The 16,005-nt window shown below is 37.1% G+C and overlaps 1 protein-coding gene across 1 annotated transcript; it reads left to right on the top strand.

Moving 5' to 3' along the window:
* Positions 1 to 2,944: 2,944 nt before the first annotated feature.
* Positions 2,945 to 4,691, top strand: LOC149788761 (chemerin-like receptor 2). Its single transcript, XM_089973549.1, has 2 exons — positions 2,945 to 3,487; positions 4,033 to 4,691. The coding sequence occupies exons 1-2, from the start codon at positions 2,945 to 2,947 to the stop codon at positions 4,345 to 4,347; spliced, it is 858 nt and encodes a 285-aa protein (XP_089829675.1). The 3' UTR covers positions 4,348 to 4,691.
* Positions 4,692 to 16,005: the final 11,314 nt, after the last annotated feature.

The following is a 16,005-nucleotide window of genomic DNA, read 5'->3' as shown; positions in this document are numbered from 1 at the left end:
CAGTGTACGACTTTAAACTTACCACATTACTCGTTATTTTTAACACTATCTGTGAAAAAGTTGGGGTATTAAATCAATTCATGCACAACAGCGAGAAGTCGGCAACAGAAAACTGGTGACACTTTATAAACGGCCAAGATGTGGGATAGTTGTCATGTAAAACATCCCAGGCTTGAGAATTTCTAAGTTTCACATAACCAATCTTATTCCATTCTGGATTCGACAACACACCGATTAATAATATTACGTTGAGGAAAATATTAATTTCATCTAAAATCACAATTAAAGGTAAGACTTAGTGACAAATGTTATATTTGAAGAATGCTGTTTCTTGGGCATAAATATACAGGACAAAAAAAGAAGAGAATTATAGAAATATTGCTAATTAGGAGTGCTCATTGAACTTTACTTATATTACATAAAATGTAAAACTTTACCTTGAAATACAATAGTGCAAGTGAGAATAAAAAGGAATGGTACTCAGAGAAGACGTATCAGCAAATTTCATAGTTTTCCTAGCTTATTGTTTTTCTGACGATAACATCCAAAATGAAGGTTTGTTCATTTTCTTTGCCAAACGTGTGTCACAGATTTCGACACGAATGAACAAATTGTGTTCAGCTTCGATTGTAATTAACTTACAGCAAATGACCTAGAAGTATGGTTCTTATGCTCGGTGGCCTAGAATTCTGTTTTTATATTCAGCGATCGAGATGTATGGTTCTTATATTAGATAATCTAGATGTATGTTTCCTACACTAAGTTGGGCCCCGATTGGCCGAGTGGTCTAAAGCGCTCTCCGGCACGGATCACTGCCATCTTACCTCTGTCTGCGTGGGTTCGAGTCTCGGGCTCGGCCAATGGGGATATGTGAGAAAGCTTACCGCTAGCTTCCCGTGGGTCGGTGGTTCTTTCCGGAGTTTTCCCGGGTTTTTCCTCCACCATTAATACTGGCCACCATGTATAGTCTATCTTGTGCTGAAAAATGGCGTTAAACCCTATAACAACAACAACAACAACAACTTACAATAAGTGATCTAGATGTATGTTTCTTACACTAAGTGATCTAGATGTATGTTTCTTACACTAAGTGATCTAGATGTATGTTTCTTACATTAAGTGATCTATGTGTATGTTTCTTACACTAAGTGATCTACATGTATGTTTCTTACACTAAGTGATCTACATGCATGTTTCTTACATTAAGTGATCTATGTGTATGTTTCTTACACTAAGTGATCTAGATTAATAGGTTACTGTATTTGTATAGGAAAATATGAACGTGTTTTTTGGATGGAATACTGCACGGCCTTGGGAGTGAAGTATATCCATCCGAAAAAACAAGCTCATATTTTCCCATAGAAATACAGCAACCTTTTTATTATATGCTCGTTCTTGTATTATACCTAAGGCCTAAGTATATAAACAAAATACACTACAAGAAACAATGTAAAGTAATGTATGCCGTATTCCAAACTAAATACACAAGCACATATTCGTCATTACAAAACAACAACATTATTACTGCGCACATAACTCCGACCAGATAAATTCGAAACTAGTCGCCCGCTTGACATAATTTTCGAAAGAAAATGGCGTGTCTAGTTAAAATTGAAATTTGGAGTCATACTGTGAATGAATGTGTATTGCAGCAACTTTTCCATTTGATCCGGAATGAATAAATTTTGGTATTGTTTTCGATTCTAAGAAATTTTGTGATTATGGACTGGATTGGTATGTGACAATTCCACATGAAATACATGGGATTGAATAAGCTCGGGAGAATCGTGTTGACATCTGCAAATGTGTTTCTGTTTTTGTCATTGAATGTTTGAAATCATAATGTGGGAAAATTATGAAGTTCTACCATTGCAATTATCAATCGACGCCTTGGAATTTAAAGCTTTTTTCATTTTGAGTTCACTAAGGAGGATGTAATTGAACTTGTCATCGAAATTACAAATTACAGTACAATTTCGAAATGTGTAATCAAGATTGTGAACCTATGACATGGCTCATGTAATTCGGATTTGCAGAACTAAAATAGTACATTTTGAGGAAATTCAGGATGTAAAACTGTAAGTATATCTTTTTTGTTGCCATTCTTATCACCAGTTAAAGAAGACAGTATATTACTTGTCACTTGTATATTATTTGTAAGGACCTTTTCTTGCGTCTGTTATATACTGTAGCTAGCCTAAATCCGAAACATTGTATCAACGCGGAATGTTCCAAAGCAGCTGGTATGTGGCAGTCCACGAAACATCTGTTTTAGTTCATTAAGAAAGAAATTTTAACAACCACAACGTAAAGCGCCTCTTGCTCAAGTGTACATGACTTGTTTACAAATCAAAAGTGCTGGTGTCTGCGTCCATTGTTTGCTTACAATAGAAAGTAGTTCCTTTACACACGTGAATGTTATATGTGTATTGGCGCGCGGGTTCAGTATCGGGTAATACTGCACGATTCTGACAATGTAAAGTTAACGGGGAAAACTGAGCATATAATAAGTATGTTTCTTACACTAAGTGATCAATATGTATGTTTCTTACATTCAATGATCTAGATGTATGTTTCTTACATTCAATGATCTAGATGTATGTTTCTTACATTCAATGATCTAGATGTATGTTTCTTACATTCAGTGATCTATACGTATGTTTCTTACATTCTCGATGTATATTTATCATATTCAATAATCCAGAGGTATGTTTCTAATATACAGTGATATAGAAGCATGTTTTTTTTTATTTTATTTTTTTGCATGGAATAATCCAGAGATATTTTTCATACACACAATGTTCTAAGCATAAGTTTCTTACATTCTCAAGGTATCTTTTTATTACACCTTATGTACATTAGAAAACAGTAGACATAGAGACAATTAATAAAGCATATTTACTTTCAGGTTATCTATATTCCTTGCTGAATCACAGTAACCGGAATGAACAATACCAAGACTCCATCAAACACAGTCTTGCAAGTCGAACTCAATGACCACTTGGTAAATGCTATAATTCCGACAATATCGTACGTGGCTGTATTGATGATTTTGGGAGTGGTCGGCAACGTCTGTAGTCTGTATTTCTATGGTTTTAAATGCAAGCAAAAGCCTAATATTGTGTTCATTGTCGTCTTAGCCGCAGCGGATTTATGTATGTGTTTGCTGTCCATGCCGATGGAAATCGCCGATATGGCCATGTTCTATGTCTTCACGAACGTCCCAGCGTGCAAATCGCTCCGCTTCTTGACTCATTATATCTCAGTGTTCTCAGTCTTAATCCTTTTGGTCATTGCGTTGGAGAGACGCAGAGGTATTTGCTCTCCATACAAAAGAAAACTGTCGTTGGTCCAAGCAAAATATGCATGCGCCCTAAACGCATGTCTAGCTTTGTTCTTCACATGGCCGATGGCAATATTTTATGACGTAGTGCACATAAATATAACACACTTCGAGTTTGTGCAGGTTGAAGTTTCGGACTGCACTGTAAGAAAAGATAGCTCTCTCCATATATATTTATACATCATAAACTGCATATATATCTTTGGCTTTGTAGTTATTGCCACCATCATAGCGGTATGTTATTGTTTTATTGGTTATACTGTTCTTCAACATAGAACACTTCAGCGTCATGTACAAAGTTTCCAAATGGTTTCCAATTACATAACTAGATCATCTTTAGCCATAACTAGGGGCACTGAGAGTAGAGTTTCCACAGGAAACCATCACAAATCCTGCAAATATCATTACACCGGCTCAAATAAAGGAAGATCAGCAGAAGGTAAGATTCAGACAGTAGACTCTGTGACTGAACTAATTACAGCGGAATGTACAGAAAACTGTATTGTAGATAACGGTCCCTTGAACAAAGAGACCGATGTCCGCATCCAGTCAGGTGTGTCATACATATCGGGATTATCAGATAGTCACGGAAGAGACTTAGGAACGGATGCAGCGACCATGTCTTTCAATTCTAGTATGTCGAACAGTACCTCACCTATTGAAACTGACATGCAAGTTACATTGCTGAGCGGAAAAGAGTGGCACCGGTTGAATTAATCTCAGGGATCAGCTCCACAAAATATACTCTGATAATGTTTGTGGTTACCCTGTTGTTTGTGGTGAGTTTTCTGCCTTTCCTCGCTCTTTCACTCTGGAGAACGTTGATCAATCGCAACGAAGTGGAAGAAATGACGGACAAAGAACTCAATATTTATTCCATCGGTATAAGGTCGTACTTGATTAGTTGTTCTGTCAATCCCCTTGTTTATGGTCTATTTAACACCAAATTCCAACAGTTCTTTGTCAACATTATACGTACATGCATTCGAATAGGTCATAATTGAAATAATCTCAAAACTATAAATACAATTAGGTACAATTTTTAAACACTTAGTAGTAGTGCACATGACAAATAATGTATGTCTTTAAAAAATGAAAGAAAGAAAAAAAGAAGAAAAAAAACCACACCAAACCAAAGCACTTTATTCAGCAGTCAATTGTTGCACATTTTCTTAAATTTGTTCATCCTAAATACCTTAATATTAATGATTCGACGGACACGTTTTGGGTGATGTTAAATGACTCGACACAATAATTGCTTTGTCGCTCATTCAAATATACAGAATAAAGCCAAATATATAATGCAATATTTTTGAACTCGACAAAGAACAAACTAACAAACATTATTATGATTCATACACACCATGTTATGCGATTCAGTTTCTATTTTCAATATTAAAGACTGGATAGGCGATATTTTGTTACCAGTAATTCATACCTATCGTTATAAAAATGGAACGAACAACATGAAAACTTGAATCTTTGCCAGTTGCTATAGATGCAATTTGTGGAATCGCTGTTGCAGCAGCTTCTGGCACTGGTGTAGCGGAATCACAATTACATTAACTATTATAGGTACACCAATCGAAATGGTATGAGCCACATCAATTGTAACCGGTGTGACTGGAGGCCACGATAAAATAATTTCGCCATCGCTAGATTGGCGAGCACCTGCATATTCAGAACTTCTCCTAGCTGAAAAACAGTCACAATACAATTGATAATCAGTACTCGATAGCATTATTAATGATGAAAAAATATTATTACTTGGTTCGACATTGGTTGGCGAAAATAGATAAAAGAACGCGACTCCGGATATGGATCCGATGCGTTAGTGAGCCAAAACAGGCGATTGATTTACAGGTTATTAAAACTAAGTAAATGAATAAATGTTTGCTAGTGTATATCGATCAGTCTTATATTGTCATTATGTTGGTCTGACGCCAGCAGACTTTGTTCTGCCAAAAAAAAAAAAAAGAAAAAAAAAAAGACAACACCAAAAAAAAAAAAAAAAAAAATAACCAAAAACAAAACAAAACAAAATTTGTATATAACCAATGCGTACTGATAAGAAATCATATTCTGCGACGCTGAGTTTATCATGAACTTACCTTCACTGTTACAAATGGGGTTTTCAAATAAACATTGCGACACCTACTTAAGTACTAGTAAGCTATGGATTTTTACTTCGTAAACCCCCATCCACCCCACCACCCCCCAAAAACCCAAATAAACATTAAAGTAAACTGCAGTTCACCTTTGGCCCACCTTAACAATCAATAGCAATATTTGAAACTCTCTGCAACACAAGTTGCTACGTGTTGATGTGGTTGGTTTGTTGTTGGCGTGAGTGTCTTTTAATTTTGTATTGTCCCATAGAGCATGCGCTCACGTGTGACGGTCAGATTAAAAGTAGTAAAGCCATGTGGTACAGACGGAGTTGATCTAGTTCAGGTACTGAGATCTTAAAGCCCCAACTGTGTTAGTACTTAGAGAATGCTAGTGCCGATAAACACTTCCCACCGTTATGTGTGATAGTATGCTTTTATCTCTGTTTTAACGTGATTGTGTGTGTATGTGTGTGTGTGTGTGTGTGTGTGTGTGTGTAAATATTCCAACCCTTTTCGTTGAAGTGCACGGATGTTTGTTTGGATGTTGTGTGCATGCGCGTATTAACCATCAAGCAGACTAAGCACTGCTTAGGGCATCAGGGCCAAAGGGGGGCACGACAAAGTTGAGAAAAGGGTGAGAAAAAAAAGGAAAAAGAATCAAGATTTGTATATAAAAAAAAAAAATTGATAAAACTAGTGCAAATTGATCATAATGTTCTGTTTCTTGATCATGGTGCACCCTAGGGTTATCTTCCCAGCTGCACGTGGAAAGGAGGGGGGCACCAAGATTTGTCAGTGCTTAGGGCACCAGTGAACCTTAATCCGCCCCTGGTTGTGTGTGTGTGTGTGTGTGTGTGTGCGGATATTATATTTTCTGTGTTGTATTGTAGGTGTTTGCGTGGAACGTAGATACTACCAAAAGAAAAAAAAAAATAACATTAACATTCCAGTTTGAGATTATAAAACCGTTTGAAGCCATGCATTCTTAGACCTAATAGCTTTTTATGCGGGAACTTCTATTGCCTGAAACCTATGACGTAATGTTAATTTCCCGTTTTTGGCAATAAACATTAACACTTTGAGGCTAAAGTGGTATTTCGTGTTAAAACTATAAAACATATTATAAATTACCGTTCCCGTTTGAGGCCATATCGTCTACCACATGTTAACCCATTGGCGCTATATAAACATATTTTGAGGCCCAGTCACTACGTGAAAGCATTATTCTGCCTCAACGTGTATTTATTAAAATACCAGATATGTGATAAACATAACATAGAAATTGTTTTGATTTAATACTGAATTATTGAAAATCATTGAGAATATCTTTTGCCACTCTTGGCTATTAAAGTTGAAAATTATTCAGCGTGTTTAATAAATTCATTATTATTAGATCGCTATTCCTATGAGATCAACTATTAAAACAAAATTCTTGGTGCGTATGTTTTTGGCTCGAGTATTTATTTATTTATGTTGCATTTCAAGATGTTGGTTTTAAACACACGATGACGACTGTTTCAGTTGTCTTTGGTTGCTATTTAAGTTTGCACATCAAAGTATTTTGAAAAGTCGCGTGTACATCTTCAAGTGGGACTTAAAATTAACAACCAAATTGAACACTGACCTCTAACAAGGTGAACCCAGATAACATTTACCAAAGGACACGTTCCTTACTTCCTTAGTACCGTCTGCTATTGACTGTAATTTCGACATGGAAAGTGTTAAAGGAGAACAATTGTCAGATTTGTTGGAGAAAGGAGCTGAGAAAAACTATACAACGTGTCTTGTGTGCCAAAAAAGAGTTGCTGATTACAAAAGTCATAAAAGAGTCCACCTGAGAGAGACACACAAATGTGAACTCTGTAACAAAGTGTTTCTGAATTGGAGGTACCTCACCAGACACAGGATAAGGCACTTTGGCAAAAAAGTGGCGTGCGAAATCTGCGACAAAGAAATTGCTCCAGCGTCAATTGCAAGGCATATGAGAACTCATACTGGGGAGAAGCCATACAAATGCGACATGTGTGGCAAATCATTTTCAGGTCATGCTAGTTTGAAGGGACACATTATAAGTGTACATATTGATGAAAGAGCACACAAATGTACAACATGTGACAAGACGTTCAATATGCCTTCTCACCTGCAGAGGCATATAGACAGTAAACACCCCATTGAACAATCATACAAATGCGAGAAGTGTAGCAAAATGTTTGCTAGCCAAAAACTTCTTCGTACCCATATAGAAATGCATGAAAGACCATACCAATGTGATGTATGTGGTAAAAGGTTTGGCGGGATGCAACGACTGAAAGTGCACGCACAGACTCATAGAAAAGAATACAAGTGTGAAGTTTGTGGTAAAGCATTTGCTGTAAGTTCAAAGTTGAAGGTTCATGAGATGACACATACCGGTGAAAGGCCTTTTACATGTCATGTGTGTGGACGGTCTTTTCATTCTTTGATTAATTTAAAGATCCATGAAAAGATTCACTCAGGAGAAAAACCATACAAATGTGAAGTTTGTGGAAAGGCATTTAGTCGTAAAGATAATCTCCGTTACAAGCACATGAAAATTCACACAGGGGAAAAGCCATATGCTTGTCAAGTTTGCTGTAAAACTTTCAATCGAAGTGAAAATTTAAAGTCGCATATGAAAATGCATATTAATAGGGATGCTGCTAATATTTAACTGCCAACAGTTCATTCCTAATGCATGGTTCAAAATCTGCACTCCAGTCCAATTAGATACTGCAAAACAAGTATGTCATGTTATTATGATTCCTCATTGAAGTTTTCATTTTTTGCAGTCAATACAGAATTTGTAACTGAGCTACTGTGGTTTGTTTTATTTACAAACATATTCAGTTTAAATATTTGTAGCTTGCCTGGTTGTGAGGCAAAATGAGGTTATGCTAAGACCTTGCATCCATTGTGCTTTTAACACCTGTCAGCAATTACTTTAATCTGACTGAACACAGTTTGACCAAATTTGGAAGAGCATTCCAAGATGAAAGGCTTTTAAAAATTTATACAAACAATTCCTATGTGCTATCAAATATGGCTGATATTGCTAAACTTAGAATACTTTTAAATTGCATCTCCAAAAGTACTTAAAAGAATTTAACAATTTAAAAAAAAGAAAGTAAGCATCCTGACTTGAAGGCATTTGAAATGTGTACAAATTATGTCTTTTTACCACAAAATATTCACATCATTAGCCAACAGTGACAATTTTCAACTTTATCTCAAATACCACTAGTTTAGTTTAAAGCAAATTTTGCAAAGGACATCTTGATATAAAGAAAAAAATGCTTTAAAAGATCAGCTTGCCTGTGTCCCATCCTATATTCTATCTGAGCTTGTCAAGAACAAAAAAACATGTTCTCATAACAAACCCTTGGAGCACAGATTAAATACAGCATTTTTAATTTGAAGTTCTTGCATGAAAATGATAAATTATTTATGTTTCATCAGCAGAGTTGACCCTCGACCAGCATGCATACAATACCAGTGTCCAGTGACAGTGGAACACACTATTGTAGAATGTATCAACTTTCTCCCTGTGAGACGAAAGTATTTTGATGTGAACTGCCTGAAGAAACTATGATGATGATACACCCAAGACATGTTTGAACAACGATATAGCATGTATTGTGCTAATGTGCCATATATCACTACTACATAAGTACATTGTAGGTCTGGGGCCCCGAGTGGCTGAGTGGTCTAAAGCGCTCACCATTACGGATCACTGCCATCTCACCTCTGTCTGCGTCGGTTCGAGTCTCGGATTCGGCTAATGTGGTTATGTGAGAAAGCTTGCCAGTAGCTTCTCGTGGGTCGGTGGTTCTTTCTGGGGGTTTTCCGGGTTCTTCCTCCACCATTAATACTGGCCACCATGTATAGCCTATCTTGTGCTGAAAAATAGCGTTGAACCCTGCAACAACAACAACAACATTGTAGGTCCCCAGACTTGTAGGTTTATCTGCATACTTCCAGCAAGGGCTATACCAAAATCCCATGTAAAACTTAGTATGTAATCAATGAAAGCAGAACAATAGTCCAGTGCTCAAAACATGTTATTCAGAGCTAGGCCCTGGACATAGGCTTTAAAAATATCCCTTGCCCTGACTGAAATTACATTTGGCCCAAAAGGGCTATAGTTTTTGCTATTACTTTGACAGTGTTGAAGTTAAAGGACCTTTACTATAATTTTACATTAAACTAAATTTGTACTTCAGAAGTAAATTGTGCATGACCTTGTCCACTAAACTTGAAACTTGATTTCATTAAAAGTAGTGATTCCTCCAAGGGCCAGGTGTAAACCAGTACTTTTTATCAAAATAGATTTTACTTGATAGCGTTTCCAAAAACCAATTTTACATTTTTATTCACTCTGGTTTTGATTCCATTTGTGTTAAAGCTATGTTTTACTTAAAGATAATTAGAAAAATGAAATCACTTGTTCTTGTGTCATTTGATTAACAATTAACATCTATTTGTAATTGGCATAATGTAATCCAGGTACACCAATCAGTTAGAATTAATTACAATGCACATCATCTGCTGTGGTCATTTGAAATCACATGGCCAAATTATGTGTTGTAATGACCAAGATGGACACTTAAACCCTTTAAGACACCTGTAAATTATAGGGAGGAGACCAATGGCTGCTTAATTAGCCATGCACAGATGAAATCAATCAAGTATCAGGTTAAACTCACTATGAAGAGGATACTAGCAATAAAATCATAATACCAATGGTAATAAATGCATAGAATAACAGACATTCATTTGACCGGATTTATATACCATGTCAATTCTACATAATAGTCAAGTGAGAAATAGGCATAGCTGCATAAATATGACCAGATTCTTTGTGTGGTAATAATCCCATGATCAGTCAGATTGTGGAACGTTTGAAGTGAATGTGATCCGGGCATTATAGAGAAGAAACAAACACAACACCCTCAGGTCCTGGGGTTTATTTAGCATCAACGATACAAGACAAAAGAAAAATAGGAAATACAAAACAGACACGAAGACTAGAAACATCCAGATACCACAATTCTCTTGAACTGCATTCATCATAATAGGCATAGACACGATGAAAAATGTGTTGTTAGTCAAGAGACAATACGACAAATGCCTAGGGCATTTATTTAGTGCGTGGTGCTCGACGGTATCATCCCTTTCATGTGCCTCATGCACTGATTGAGTACTCATGCACTCACTCATGACAAACACACACCTGGGTCACATGAATATTTGTTTTGCAAGGTCATAGAAAGGATCATTCTTCTAGCAGGAGTAGAAGTAGTAATTGATGCATGGACAGAAATAGGTGCTACTCACTCAACCCATAGAGATACTGACTTTAACCCCGGTGTCCAGCCAACTTTTAGCCCTGATGTTACTAAAACTAGCTTAGGAAAGATTAGTGGTCATACTGTTCATTAAGTTTCATAAATTCCAGATTAGTCGTGTGACTATTGTAGGTGAATTTTCAGTCTCTGTAGGTACATTTTGGCATTGCTGGCTGTAACTGCCACATGCAATTATTTCACACCATCTTGGTCAATTTAATAATTAGATAGGATAGCATCAAAAGAAGTTTTTTATTTGGCTGCAATGTGCAATTGACAACTTGGTCAGTGCCAGCACTCAGAACTTGTGTTTCATAATCAAGGTTTAATGACAATTCAACTAGCTGACATTTGGGTCAGAACTATGACAAAATTGCAATGCCTTACATTTTGATGCCCTAACAAGGCATTTTCAAAAGTCCTGTATAGTACTGCAAGCACAACTAACATTGGAAGCAAACTTAAATACAAAACTTAACGTAGAGAACAATTACAAATAGATACACCCTTGTTTAGCACTCTCTGCTGTTGAATAGAAATTCCCAAATGGAAACAACATAAGAAATGTATAGGTTAATTATACAAGAAAAGTGAAGAGAAGGTATAGTATATGGTGTGCCAAAAAGAGACTTGGTGATTATAAGATTATAAGATTTATACAAAGTACACAAAAGAGTCATACAAATGTGAATTTACCAAAAAAAGCCTTATTAATTGGGGTAGGGGTTACGTTAAGATTTTTTTCTTCTTTTCTTTCTACGGACCAAAGCAATAATATTTTTTCCTAGCTCTTCGGAAGCCGGGATGTTTTTTCTTCCAATCCCATGATCCTTCCCCCGACTTCAGTCAAGCAATCTGGAAAAAAATGGCATGTGAAATTTGCAAGAAAAGAATTGTTCCAGTATCAATTCCAAGATACCTGGGAATTTATACTGGAGAGAAGTCATACAAATGCTACATGTGACAAGAGACACATTTTGCATACATGCCAACCATCACTCTTTTAGCGTAATCATTACCCTTTTTTCAGCAAGTTACATTTTCCATGAGTGCATATGGATTACACATTTTTCCTAAATTTAAAACTAAAATAAACATAAAGCAGTAAAACGTTGTTTTTGTCATTGTTTTTATCATCTCTTTAATTACGTTCATATAAATTTGAGAATATTCTTAAAAAAGTGACTGCTGCATAAGAATAGCGTAAGAAGACTTTCCTTATTTGCTTTTTATACCAACTGTATATGACTCCATTTCCAAGAAAACAGACAGGTTTCTTCAAAAGTGCACATTGATTAACAGATTCAATTCTATTGATAATCTAGTAAAATAGTGAAGCATTCTATATTTTTAAAGAAAATGGTGCCAGATGTTATGGTGTGAGTCGTAGATGTTACCTGGAGGAAACTGATAGAGCAGATGACTCTTTTCAAATTTTAAAACTAGTCAGATCAGAAAAAGTGACAAATCAACACCATTCTACAAACTGTAAAAGAAGAATATGTGAGTAATGTAATACAGCACTGAGCACCTGACCATGATCATCTCAAGTCTAGTTTTTGATCATTAAACGAAAGTTGCACATGTAGACTAGTAGAGTTGAGTGCCGAATATAAATCATTTTTCAGTATGTTTTGTGTTTTTATATTGGTTCTAATCCATTTGGATTTTGCCCTATATGACAAGAAGTTTGACCGGCTGCAGAACCAGATTCGACATAAAAATGTGTCTTTTCATACATACTGTAATTCTGGCATGTACTATATAGATTTCACTTTTAATGCCCTAATTACACTTCTTGACACTTATGATAGGAATAATTATGATTATACCTCTCAGGGGGTTGCCATGTACGATATGTTTACATATAAATGAAGAGCATACACGTTTGGAACATATTCAGTATGCCCTCTCATCCACAATGGCTGCTATATAAGTAAACCAGCCACTGATAAATGTTAGAAATATATGCGAAATTGTTAATGTTGCCAAATATATGCAAAATTAGTCATAGTCATATAGACATTCATAACAAAATAACAAAACCCATAACACCAATGAGATGTTTGATGTTTATTGTAAAAATTACAGTAGGTAATAGCATGTGCAAACTTTTGGAAACAAATAGCACTATATGTCATACGTGGTATGACATGGTAATAAACGGCACTGTAAGTCATACGTGGCATACCATAGTAATGACACTGTAGGGTCTAATTGGAATGGCATTCTGGCCTAAAATAAAGTTAACATGGTGGGGCTCTTTACCACCTGGAGTGACCAACACCCACTTGTCTACTGACCTCACAAGTGGTATAAAAATAGTTACCAAATCATTTATAAACAAAACTGCCTTATCCCTCTACATCTTCCCCATTATTCCATTGTAAACATAGCATGTCTTCCGTACCACCCTATTTTAAACAAAACTGACATCCACAGCCACCCATATAATACCTATATAACCCTTACCAGTGAAAAGTAAGGAGAACAGGAAGATAGAATATACACACTATACACACAAGCGTGCTTACACACTATCACACATGGAATGAAAGTATAGAAAAGTATAACAGTCTATAGCCATTTAACATGATGGGAAAAAAAACACAAGGACAGGCAGTGGTTTATGTTTATAATCGAAGCATATCCATTATTGTAAATCATACATAGATGGAAAAAGGGTCTTGAATTTGTAATACTGTCTTCATGTTTTGCCATCCTAATCATTTGAGGCGGATTTTTGTTCTTCTTTTTGTGAAATATTTTTGATTTGCCCGCCTTGATTTAATACACTGACATACCTTCCTTGATTTAGTACACTGACAGACCTTCCTTGATTTAGTACACTGACAGACCTTTGCTTACCCAATGTTTAAAAAAATGTTGTTTCTTTTTCTTCTGTCTGTTTTTTTAGATACATTTTTGGGGGTCATAGATTAACACAAAACCACTACCTATTAAAGCTTTTCAACAGACTGACTAACCTTGGCATGTTGAATGTTAGTACACTTTTTGAATGGTTTTATTTTTGTCCTAAATATTATACACAGAGTGGAAATATTACCTATGAGCTGTTGAGACGGAGTTATTTTACTACATTGGCAAACTGTCAGAGTTTGCCCTGAAGCGAAAAGCATACTTATAAGATTGTGACATCAAATTACACTATGTAACGCAAATTTTATTCCTGGGTAGTAAGTGTTATTTCGTAATTGCTTATGCCTAAAAGGTATAGAAAATGGCTATTATTCCCCACAAACTTTCCTTTTGAGACAAGGACAGTGACATCTTCAAATGTACCTATCTCCAATGAGAAAACGGCTGAATTTTTTTTTCGTTCACATCAAGTCAGAAAACAAAACATATGAATCAAAATTAACATGTATTTATACTAAACTAATACAAAAAATAAGCACAAAACATTTAGAAGTAAGGAGTGTTTCGCGATATACGATTATACTGTAAATCATTTTCACGAATCGGCCCCCAAATGTAGTCTCCCATCACGTTCTCATTATACTGTCCTTGGTAGTGGTGTTCAAAGTGCAGTATATTCTGGTGGATGTGCTCGCCTTGCTCCTCCGAGTACGCTCCCATGTTCTCTTTGAATTTATCAAGATGAGCATCAGGGATATGGACTTCGAGGGACATCCTGCAGCTCATTCTGCCGTAGTTCTTCGCCAGAGTCTCAAGCAGCTCCACATAGTTTTCGGCCTTGTGAATGCCCAGGAAGCTCCAAACCACTGCGACAAAGCTGTTCCAAGCCGCTTTCTCCTTACTAGTGTGCTTCATGGGGAAGAAGTCTTGAAGGTACTTGAAGGCTGCCGACTCCTTATCTAGAGCTCTGACTAATTGTTTCATAAAGCCCAATTTGATGTGCAGTGTTGGCATCAGCACCTTCCAGGGGTCCACCAGTGGCTCCCACTCGAGGTTTTTCCTCCCCACAAAAAGCTCGGTCAGCTGTGGCCAGTCCCGCCTGTGGTAGTGCGCATTGGTGTCCCTGCAGTCCCAAAGGTAAAGCTAGCAGGGAAACTTGGTAAAACCGCCTTGGAGACCCATCAGCAATGCCACCATTTTGAAGTCTCCGATGACGTCCCAGCCGAACTCGTCATACTTTAAGGCGTCCAACAAGGTCTTGATGCTGTTGTAATTCTCTTTGTGGTGCACCGACTGAGCCTAGGAAAGAGACGTGTACTTGTTTCCGTTATGCAGCAGCACGGCTTTGAAGCTCTCGGATGAGCTGTCAATGAAAAGGAGCCACTCGTTATGGTTCCAGTCGATTCCGATTGCCTAGAACAGACTGGTCACATTGTGGCAGAAGCAGAGCCCATCATGACGGGTGAAAAGGCTGGAAAAGCTTGGTGACGCTTCCTCTCGTCAGCGAATTCACACTTTCATCCTACAAGTTCCACTGCTTGAGCCTAGACGTCAAAAGCTCGGCATTGGGTTTAGTGAGACCAAGATCTCTGATTAAGTTGAGGTCTTTTTAGTTGGGTTAGTATGTGGTTCTCTCCTCAGCTCTACGTCTAAAATTAAGGGGCCCCGAGTGGCCGAGTGGTCTAAAGCGCTCTCCTTCACGGATCACTGCCATCTCACCTCTGTCAGCGTGGGATCGAGTCTCGGATTTGGCTAATGTGGGTATGTGAGAAAGCTTGCCAGTAGCTTCTCGTGGGTCGGTGGTTCTCTCCGGGGTTTTACCGTGTTCTTCCTCCACCATTAATACTGGCCGCCATGTGTAGCATATCGTGTGCTGAAAATGGCGTTAAACCCTACAGCAACAACAACCTCTGAAATTGTCATCTGGATATACGTCTTCTTCGCTCTCTGACTTGCTCCTCTTTTCTAAAGACGGCTTCTCTCTCACCGGAGGAGTGGGTACGAGGAGTTCAGGAAAGAGTGGCACCGGAACGATGGATGAAGGAAGGTCCGGATACGTGATAGCAAGTGCATTCTTGCCAGTTCGACGTTTGGAATGGTCTACCATGCAGAAGTAGCAGTTGCTTGAGTAGTCAGTGGGTTCCCGCCAAATTCCTCCGATAGCGAACTTATGGCTCTCTTTTCACCCTCTGTACCATCCTACAAAAATACATTTATTTCACCCATGACTAATATGTAAGAGATTCTCGCAACATTTTTCACATATATTTTTTCAATAACATTGATAATTGTAAAACATTTTAAAATT

This window comes from Sinohyriopsis cumingii, chromosome 11 (assembly GCF_028554795.1).
Source record: "Sinohyriopsis cumingii isolate HCF-2022 chromosome 11, ASM2855479v2, whole genome shotgun sequence".
Taxonomy (NCBI): Eukaryota; Metazoa; Mollusca; class Bivalvia; order Unionida; family Unionidae; genus Sinohyriopsis; species Sinohyriopsis cumingii.
Note: the sequence above shows the minus strand (reverse complement) of the source record. Positions and strands in the feature narration are given on the sequence as shown.

Excerpts from the sequence above, each read along its gene's own strand:
- LOC149788761 (XM_089973549.1), top strand. The coding sequence starts at position 2,945 with ATGAACAATACCAAGACTCCATCAAACACAGTCTTGCAAGTCGAACTC. Across the intron at positions 3,488-4,032 it reads TTGAAGTTTCGGACTGCACT|CGGAAAAGAGTGGCACCGGT; the intron begins GTAAGAAAAGAT and ends TACATTGCTGAG.